Here is a 10,200-nt window from a genome sequence, read left to right on the forward strand (position 1 = left end):
AGAAATAAATATTCAATCATAAATCAAGCATTTGGCTCCAACACTTTCTATTGGTTTTTTAATGACATTGGGAATTATGATTGTCCCATTTAAGGATTTGTTTGATCTAACAAAACTAAACACATTTTATCTCCAAAGTAAAACCTGAACAGATGTCAACTGTACCCTTTTTTGCTACAACACAAGATTATCATGAGCTTTCTTTTTTTTTTTTTTCCCTCAGCTGCACTGATAAGGATTTAAACGCTGTTGGCTGCATGAACCAGGTAGTGACAGCTCCTCATGGTGAGTACACAGCAAAACACACTTCTGATCTTTCCACGTTGTCTGCCATTTTAACTCTAGAATAGCTTTTTCTTTCCGCCTTATTGAACTCATTTTTTACTAGTTTTTTATTAAATGTGTTTTAAAAAAAATGCTTCAGAAATCTTTGACATAAGTGTCGAAAAACAAGCATAGATTTGATTTATGACAGAATCGGTACATCTGTACTACTCTGGCCAATGAGGGAATACAGACGACAGAAGAAATCTAGCCTTTATAGCTAATTCTGCCTGGTTCCCTAATGTATTTTATATCTGTTCAAACAAACGTCATCATGTTCATGAATATTTAAATGTAAAGTTCATTTTTATCCATTTTTAAATGACATATCTGGTAAATCACTCAATTCATAACTGAGCACTTAAGTCATTACTAATAGAAGTCTTTCCATTGTTCATATCATTTTCAGGAGAAGGACTTCATATAAGCTATGTGATTGGAGGAGTTCTCACCATTCTGGCGATTCTGATCCTTATTGCTGCTTTTATCATCTACAGGTGAGTCTTTTGCTCACAGCACCATTCATGGAAGCCCATTCTTTTGATACTCAACCAATATTAACATTTGTGATTTCTGTTTTTGGGAATTTGAACAGACACAAAAAGTCTAAATTTGCTGAGCCTGGTGTGAGCAATCTGACCTACAGTAACCCGTCATATCGAACATCCACACAAGAGGTGAAGATCGAAACGTCACAGAAGCCTCCGATATACAACCAGCTTCGATATAAGAAGGAGGTAAAGGCCATGCAGACTTTAAAGTTTTTACAGAGACAGCTGTCACTTTGTAGGATTTCTTAAAGACAGCTTTAAAATGTGACTCTTGGCTTTCCTTGTTCTGATTATTGCAACATGTGGTTTTTAAAGGCCAAACACATCGGTGCTTATCTTTTCTCCATTCTTTTCTTCACTGCTGCAGCTCTCACATCCCTACAACTCTCTCTCCCCCTTTATCTTTTGACCCACTTGTCCCCAAGGAGAGGTAGCTGCACTGCATGGAAGAGTGGTGTCCCAGTTGTGTCTGATGCTCTTTTTTTCTTTAGTTAGTAATTGCATGCCAGCTACCGTCCCAAAACCTCTAACAGCTGTTTTATACCATATTTCAAAGTTGGATAGAAAAAAAAAAATTTAATGTTATCTGAGGCATGCAGAAGAATTTAAATGTCTCTATTTCCAGCCGTAGGCTAATAGATACTATCAGAGGGCGAGCTCACTATTACTAAACATTAGCCTCCTTAAGCCCCTGTCACACCTTGGCGATTTAGCCAGCGGATATCTGACGTACAAAATATCGCGTAAAAACGCTGGCATGCGTTGGATAAGTTATGAGCACGCTGAAACACACTGGCCATATCGACATAATATCGACATAAGGCAAGTACGTTGAGACGTATGCCAGCATATGCTCATACGTGGGTCATAAGTTACAAGTAAGTTATCTGATCGTTGACACACGTTAAGTATAAGTTGCTTATAACTTTACTTCATATGTGTCACTTATGAAGAACTTATCTCCAATGCATATCAACATATTTGACGTGTTACAGACGTGTTTCAGTTCTCCTCCAGCCATCATACCTATCATGAAATGAGTGTGATGAATACTCTATGCGTTTACGCCAACAACCAACAAACTTCCTAGTAGACATAAGGCTGAATTTGCTGCGACAGCAAACCTCTTTCTTTCTTTCTTTTTCTTTTTATTTACTTTTTCCTTTTTGCAGGCAGTAAACAGCAGCTAGGTTAATACCGCGATCAAAGAAATCTTTTTATGCAGACCGGGCCGCTCCGGGTGCATTGCTGCCTGCGTCAGGACACTGGATTGTGCATCACTTCATGGGTGTTACGCTGCCGTGCGTTATGCATAAGTTAGGCTGTTGTTGGACATAAGTTCTGGACTCGTTATGAATACTCTATACGCCCAAAATTAAAAAAATACAGATAGAAAAACAGAAGATTCTGAGACGTCTGGTATACTCTGGCTAAATCAACAAGTTGTGACAGGGGCTTTGAAGGAATAGTACACCCAAAACATGATTAGCCTTCATTTTCTACTCACCCCCATGCTGAACAACACTCTGGAGTACTTTTTGTGATATCTCAAATGCATCTGGAGATCTGGGAGGCTTCTTGCTGTCTGCTGACATTCAAATAATGGAGGTCTATTGTGCCCGAGACAGAAAGGTCCATAAAAGTCCACAAAAAACGTGGTAATATTCCTCCATACTGCTCGTCCAATGTATTCCAAGTGTCCTGAGTGGGTAGCATCCAGAATTTACTCGAAACTAAGTCATTTAGAATGTTTTTAGAGCATAAACAGTAGTGTATAGGATTTCCTGAAAGCATGACGCTACGGAAACCGCGGCAGACCAAGCCAGATGAAAGTGCGCATTCAGCTCGGCAAAGAACTCATGCTCTTCCTCAACACTGAAGTCCTCAGACATTTTTCTTTCGTTGTTTCTTTCTTTGCACAGGTAAACAGCACATTTCTTCTTCTACGCTTGCATTATTGGCAGAGCAGACGCTGAATGCGCACTTTCATCTGGTTTGGTCTGCCGGCTTCCGTAGCGTCATGAACGCGCCGGCGCGCGCTTTCAGGAAATCCTATACACTACTGTTTATGCTCTAAAAACATTCTAAATGACTTTGTTTCGAGTAAATTCTGGATGCTACCCACTCAGGACACTTGGAATACATTGGACGAGCAGTATGGAGGAATATTGACACGTTTTTTGTGGACTTTTATGGACCTTTCTGACTCGGGCACCATAGACCTCCATTATTTGAATGTCAGCAGACAGCAAGAAGCCTCCCAGATCTCCAGATGCATTTGAGATATCAAAAAAGTACTCCAGAGTGTTGTTCAGCATGGGGGTGAGTAGAAAATGAAGGCTAATCATGTTTTGGGTGTACTATTCCTTTAAGCCTGTAGTGATGACTGATATATTGTTTTTGGAGTGATAATTTACCTGTTTTCTTTTTTTATAAAACTAACCAATGAAGCCTGCTGCTAAAAGACTAAAGATAAAAATATTTCACATGGTTGAAAATGTTGTAATCTAACAGACTGAATTGTTTTCTACTGGTGTAAAAGCAGCCAAAACGATTTAATAATTACTTTCTTTTCTAGTATTTATTTATTTCTTTTTTTTGTGGTTAAGAAAAGATTCCAAAAAAGCTTAAAAAAAAGTTAAAAAAAAAAAAAGAAAAGTTTGAAGATGTTTTGCTTCCCATCCAGAAGCTTTTTCAATTCAAAATGTCACAAACAGCATTGAGTTTGAAGCTTTATGCATGTTCCGTCCCCGGGCTGGGTCTAGTAGGTATAAGGGACCAAATTAAATTTAGACAGTGAATGAAGGAGTCAAAAAGGCATTTAAAAAGGTTTATTCTGCCATTTATTTTAAATAAATTATGGTAAAGGCTTCAGGGAGAGCTCAGGCCAAAAAAAACACCAAACAAACAAAACAACCCTAAAAGAAAAAGAAAAGTGGACTTACCTAACTCAATATGAAACCAAGTATACAAATCTACAAAATAACCTACCTAACCAACAGATAAACAGGAGAGAATTGGGGTTTAGCAAAAAGGTAGCTCTCCCCTACAAAAACCATCCAAGCAGGTTTACATGGCAGCAAATTACCAGCCCATTAGATGCTACAATGACCACACAGGGGGAACGGCAGACAAATGGCCCAGAGGTCCTGAAGTACAGCTTCACAGGCCTTAAATAGTCTGCCGGTGATCTTAATTGGGCTGAGACTTAGGAAGCAGCATCCAATCTTAAAGGTGGAGCCCAAAACAGAGCAAGGTGTTAATTGGATGCAAGAACAAAATAACATCTATCTTCGGGATGTAGCAATACAGTAGCCCAAGAAAGCCTGGTTTTGGCTTAGAAAACATGCAAATTAAAAGATTAAGAAAAGATAAATTCTTGGTTAAGAAAAGACTAATTCAATAGACCCTCCTGTAGCCTGATGCCCTGAAAACACCATAAAGTTGATTGTCTCGACCACAAAGTATTGCGAAAACCCACGCTGGTTCTGTTCTGTTTCCCAGCCGGTTTCCAGGTCTATTAAACCATTAGCATTTAACTTACCCGATCAGAAAAAACACAGCAACTTCCCCCCTAAACTCTGAGCCCCTTTGCTTCATTATGTTGTTGTAAAAAAAAAAAAAAAATACAGCTTGACCAGTGTTCACCCTCATTTTGCTCCTTTTTCTGTTTTTTTGGGGGAGGCTTGAATGTAAAAAAAAAAAATAATGCTGAGAAGAAGCCGTACTTCAGCTCCGTCACAGAGCTAATAGGTAAGGCCTGAGCTCTGTATAACAGGACAAACAACTATTCCTATTGGTGCAGGAATTGTTTTGTCAACCTGCTTCATCGCAACCAGAAATAAATATTTGTTTTGGACTCTTCAAAATTAATATCACTTTTTATTTTTTTTTATACACTTTTTTCCTTATTTACTGGATGTAAACATAGAGCAGGTTAAATAACCTGAAGCACACAACCACAAACAAAGGAGATTTTTACCCAAGTAGTAATGTGCTTTAATGGTCCAGACAGACACTGGCAGGACGTCTCATTTCATTCTGACTGAGCTTGAGCTATTTAGGAAATAGAAACCTCTACATTTAAATAAAGCAAGTAGATTTCGCTTTTATTTGTTAAAAAACATGTATCCACCTCACTCTACTTCATGACTCTTCACAAGCTTTGGTTGGTTGATACCATAAAATCCTAAATAAATTAAATAGTGACAAAATGACAGATTGTTGGAGTACCTCGGAGGGCATAGTAGGACTATATCAACAGTTTGTTTCCTTATCCAGGTCGGAGTGGATGGAGGCTACACGAAGGAGAAGATCCGCATAGTGGAGGGTGTGTGTCTCCTGTCCAGCGAAGAGCTTTACTGGGATGATTTAAAACAGATCAAGCCATCTCGAGGCGGCTTGCACACCTGCATTCGCACAGACACCGTGTCCCTGCAGACCAGCAGCGCTTCACTCGACGACGGCGAGAGAGAGCAGCTCCTCCAGGAGGAAGCGTCTGAGTGCTCCTCTATAAGCACGCTCACCCCCTCAGCCATCACCCCACAGCGCCATGCCCAGCACAGCCTGCCCGACACCGGCTGGGCTTCCATACGCAAACCCTCAACCGAGAGCGAAGTGTGAGAGAGATTCCCTCTGCTCTTCCTCCCAACCATTCATCACATGACACACACACACCTGCAGACACCTGTGTTTAGAGCTGGTACAAATTCAAAGCATACATAAAGTAATAGTTCATATGAACCCGGTTAGACACAAAAAGCAATTCCTGTCTTTGAATCAGGAGCTCTGTCCTGCTTATACACATACACACAAAGCAGCAGCGCTCCTAGTGTCACCTCTTCCAGGCGAGGTGATAAACTAAAGGAGCATGCTGCTGTAATAAAGCTGAGGACTCCAGGGAGGATGTAAACAGAAGTTAAGACTATCTGGAGGCTTTTTAAAGGACAGAGACTCAAGACGACTGCTTCTGTGTTTACTTTACCTTTGGAAAGTATTTTGGGGGAAAAAAGCTAAACCAACATATTACATGGATGACTCTACAACAGCGCTCACTCAAATGCCAGTCATGACTATAAAAACTCTATTTATGAACCTTTTCTTTTTTTTTTTTTTTTACTTGAGTGGGTTTTTGCTGAGTGTTGTGTGAGCAGTTTGTGCAGCAGAACTAAGCTTGGTTTTCTAACAGTGCCAAAGGGCGAGACTTCACGCAATCTCCACTCTTCCCTCTCCGCCTTCACTTGCTTTTGGAGATTCAGAATTTTTCTGGGATGTTTTTTTTTTTTTTTATGTTATTTTTTTTAATGCTAACTCTACAAACTCATTGTTGCAGTTTGAGAAAAAAAAACTCCCTCCTAAAGTTTTCTTCTGATACGGATGCAGGCTCTCAACAGTTAATCTCAGATGGTCTAAGCGTTGTTCTGCAGACGCAGCTGAAAAGTCTTTTAGTTTATATTTTAATGCATGTTAATCCATGAACAAACATTAAAAATGCAAACTCTCAAGTGTGAAACACTTTATTCTCTCTCCTTCAGTTGTATATTTAATATTGTATTGATAAAATGTTAATGACATTTCTCTTATTTAGCTGTTTAGTCTTGCTGATATATGGAAACATCTCAACACAACTTGGTCAGTCTCATTAAGCCTATTTTCTTTAATATTCCCCCTAAAAAAAAGAGCAACATTTTTGCTCAGACTTTCTAAACAGTTAAATATTAGCTATAGTAGCACTTACCTTTAGAATGTAAATCTCTCTAGGGTTAACTAATTCAGAACTTTACTTGTAAGCGGGTTAAAACAAACTCCTCGCAATTCAGTTTATTTATTTCCCCTTTTAAATGCTTTATCAGTGTTTTTTACCTGATATTTCCATGTGTGTGATGAATGTTCACTTTTGGCACGGTATTGATCATATTAAAGCTCTTCACTTTATTATTACTCTTCACTTTGGATTTCTACCTTCTAAGCTTCCTGTTTAGAGGCAAGTGGGTCAAAAATCTGTATTTGCTGGGTGAAATGGTACTTAGATAAAAGAGAACATTTACTGCTTTGTAACTTGAGTTTAGCAATCTACTTCCTAAAAGAAGTGGTCCAGCATGTAAATCTTACCTCTTTAGGGTTCTTATTTAGAAATAAGTCTCTAACATGCTCCCTGCTGACCCTAATGCAAGTAACAGTTCTTGGGTATTGCTTTGCCATTAGAGTACAGGTCTTGCTGTTTAAATGCACTTCAAAATACTATATCACTATACAGACAAATATATCTTTTTGATATAATAGAGCCGTGTATTTTGAAGGATCTGCTACAAGCTCAGCAACTCGCTGATTTGCTGCTAGACTAAGCACTGAGGCTAATGGAAGAGGGTCTTGGCAGCTACATAACTACAGTCTCTAAGGATTAGTTGACAGGAGGGCCTTCGGAGCATTGTGTCGACCCAGTATTATGTTATCCAGGCTCACAGTCTCTCAAACTTTGCTGCAGGACATGCTTAAAATGTACAGATTTTACCATGTGGATTTAACCAAACGTTTCTGTTTATATTGTGTTAAAGGATTTGTAAAGTCTTTTGTACAAAGGGATTTAATGACCGATTTTAGACTTGTATTAATTTTACTCACTGGAGAGAAAAAAAAAGTAGTTTTTTTGTTTTTTTTCTTGTCTCTATTTTTGCTGGATTATTTTAGCCACTGTGTTTTTAAGCTTTGTAAATGACATGAAAGGTGACAGTTATTTGATAGTGCTCTTTTATCTTATGAAATACTGGTCACATATAGTTGTTGTAAAGTTAACAAAAAAGGTATTTATGATTTTTTTTTCTTTATGGGGGTTGTCATTCATCTGTAAATATGAAAAGGCTGTATATGTATTTCCCTGGCAGTACTAACAAGCTGTGTTGTGTGATATAGTGAATTATTTCTTTGCTATCTTTTAATATAAAATGGCATTTGCATTTCAGTGAAAATTTTGACTCCTTCATCCTTGTGGTGTTTGCCTCTGTGTGTATTTAACATTACTGTTAATCCTCAGAAGTAAAGGAAGAGAATGATAAGCTATAGTTAAGATATAGCCAAAAAAAAATTATGCATAAAAATAAATAATAAAAAAATAACCCCCATTTAAAAAAGGTGATGCATTAATCCACTTACCCTTTCTGACAAGCAAAGGGAAGGGGCTTCATGGCTCACTTGGATTTAACAACTTTAAGACAAAGATGATAGCAACTATAGAGGAACATAAAAAAATATGGCAGTGATAAGGTTGATTGAATTCAAGAATAGTCCTTAACACCAGTTTTATTTGGGGTCTCTAGGCCTGTATTTTAGAATTCCCTGAATTATATGCTCTTTTTTCTATACGAACAAAAGGAATTGCAGCTAAGATTACAAAGTATGCATAAAAATAAATATATATATATGGAAAATGGAAGCACTGCAACATAGGAGGAGTTGCCAGTAATGAGGGAGAAGGAAGATGGACAAACTTATCAAATTTTACTTAGTCAACATTTCACAAAATATTTCAAAAAGAATGTTATAAATACCTTATTTGATTGATAACCGCAAACGTAATTGCAAAAACAAACAAACAAAAAAACTGCTTTTAAAGCAGATTTGCATAATATTGAATTTCGGACCCACACCTCCCACCACTTGGTGGCGGTGATGCGCCATAACGGTGTTTGCATTTGCTTTCCGCCTTTAATCAAGAAGAAGGTTCTTGCAAACGCTGCGGTCCGGTTGTTAAGCGCAGCTGTGCTTAAATTTCAAATAAAAATGGGGGCTGTTGAAGATTTTACAGAAATCCGCCCGGATTCCAACTTTTATCCACAAGTTGGTGGTTATTCTCCGAAAAGCTGCCAGCCGTGTGTGAGGAAGAAGAGCTGGTTTCGTTCAGCCAGCCACGTGGTTACAAAACGAAGAGAGACACGTTTTACTCGAAAATCAGGTAAAGTTTAGGATTTCCCCACGATTATAGCAGTATAAGCTTAAAGCAGTCAGTAAACGATAAAGGGTGCACCAAATATTATAACTTAAATAGGTTTTAAACCAGTATTTAAGGTGTTTCCGCGGTGCTACCTCCATTAGCAGCTAGCATTAAAGCAGTTCGGCTACCTTTTGTTTTACTCCTGTTTTATATTAGGTATAAGAATATATGGAATATAAATGTAAAAATTTGTTGCAGAATCTTAAGTCATAACTTAACTAGTGACTAAGAATGGCATTAAATTGTAAAGGCGTATTTTTCCTTGATCTAATCCAAAAGGCTCGTTTTGTCTTTTCTGTTTTTCATCCATAGATTGTCTCCCAGCAGCAGGAATCGGCTCCCAAGGAAGAGGAAAAAGGTGTTTATTATTCACACTTCCTATATTGCGGTAATGCAGGACGTTCCTCGTCTGTAACCCTAACCCTGCAAGGTACAGGAGAAAAAAATAACACTAAACCCCCATTCCTAACTTAAAAAATGACTGACATCAAGGTTCATTTTATGACTGAAACAAGTAATTGGATAAATAATGATTAATAGTATTAAGATAATCCTCAACTAATTTTGTAATCTATTAATTGTTAATTGGAGTAAAGGGGTTTAAAGTTGTGCCCTTAGCTGACAGAGCATCTATCCGAGATCAGTATACGGTAATACCAAAATTATAAAATAAAAAAATTCACTTGTTTTTTTATTGGATTGTCATTTTGTTACACAAACACGACATTCTGAACACATGGGTAAGCTGTGCTCCAGTTTGATTGTCATTCATTACGGTTTTAAACACATTAAATGTAGGTGCTTTAGCTTGATTCCAGTTGATCCAGTTCTTTAAATAACCTGTGGTCATCTGATTATTAATCGATTCTGCAAAATTGTCATTAGTTGCAGCCCCAGTTTACTCAAGTAATTTTCTTGGTTAATTCTTGTCATTTTCCCCACACAATTCCTCTAAATAGGACATTTTTTAAAAGTTCAATGCACGTGTCATCAGTTTTTCAGTGTTTATCGGCTTTAGCACAGCTGATTCTGATGAACGGAAGCCTTTCAATTGGCTATGAGTGGAAATCAGCTGTGGCATGGAAACCGCTAAAACCTGCAGGACGGAGGCCCTCGAGGTCAGAGTTTAGACACACCTGATCTAAATAGTTAGCTTTATTATGGTTGATCTCAGCCTGATTTGTGTTTAACATCACTGCCCTTTCTGGGCCAAAGCATCTGTTATAGAAAGAATCTTGTCCCATTAATTGTCGTGTTTTATGTGGTTTGCTCAGAACTTTCAAAGTGTCTTTGTATGCATCCCCAGAGGTTCAAGGAAATGTGTGTGTGTGTGTGTGT

At 38.0% G+C, this 10,200-nt stretch overlaps 1 protein-coding gene and 1 long non-coding RNA gene across 3 annotated transcripts in view; both read left to right on the top strand.

Moving 5' to 3' along the window:
- The first annotated feature begins 148 nt into the window (after positions 1–148).
- Positions 149–7,849, top strand: LOC107100805 (low-density lipoprotein receptor-related protein 4-like). Its single transcript, XM_015399447.1, has 4 exons — positions 149–285; positions 734–821; positions 920–1,061; positions 5,157–7,849. Exons 1-4 carry the CDS (start codon positions 153–155, stop codon positions 5,496–5,498), a joined length of 705 nt encoding a protein of 234 aa, XP_015254933.1. The 5' UTR covers positions 149–152; the 3' UTR covers positions 5,499–7,849.
- Positions 7,850–8,584: 735 nt separating this feature from the next.
- LOC107100802 overlaps positions 8,585–10,200 on the top strand; it is a 6,078-nt gene continuing 4,462 nt past the window's right edge. Inside the window, exons 1-2 of one of the 2 annotated variants that reach the window (XR_001482042.1) lie at positions 8,585–8,823; positions 9,175–9,292. This is a non-coding gene — a long non-coding RNA (uncharacterized LOC107100802). The remainder of the gene's footprint in view (positions 8,824–9,174; positions 9,293–10,200) is intronic. The other variant, XR_001482043.1, reaches the window with a different exon arrangement.

Source organism: Cyprinodon variegatus, unplaced genomic scaffold (assembly GCF_000732505.1).
Source record: "Cyprinodon variegatus isolate N-32 unplaced genomic scaffold, C_variegatus-1.0 Scaffold1013, whole genome shotgun sequence".
Classification (NCBI taxonomy): Eukaryota; Metazoa; Chordata; class Actinopteri; order Cyprinodontiformes; family Cyprinodontidae; genus Cyprinodon; species Cyprinodon variegatus.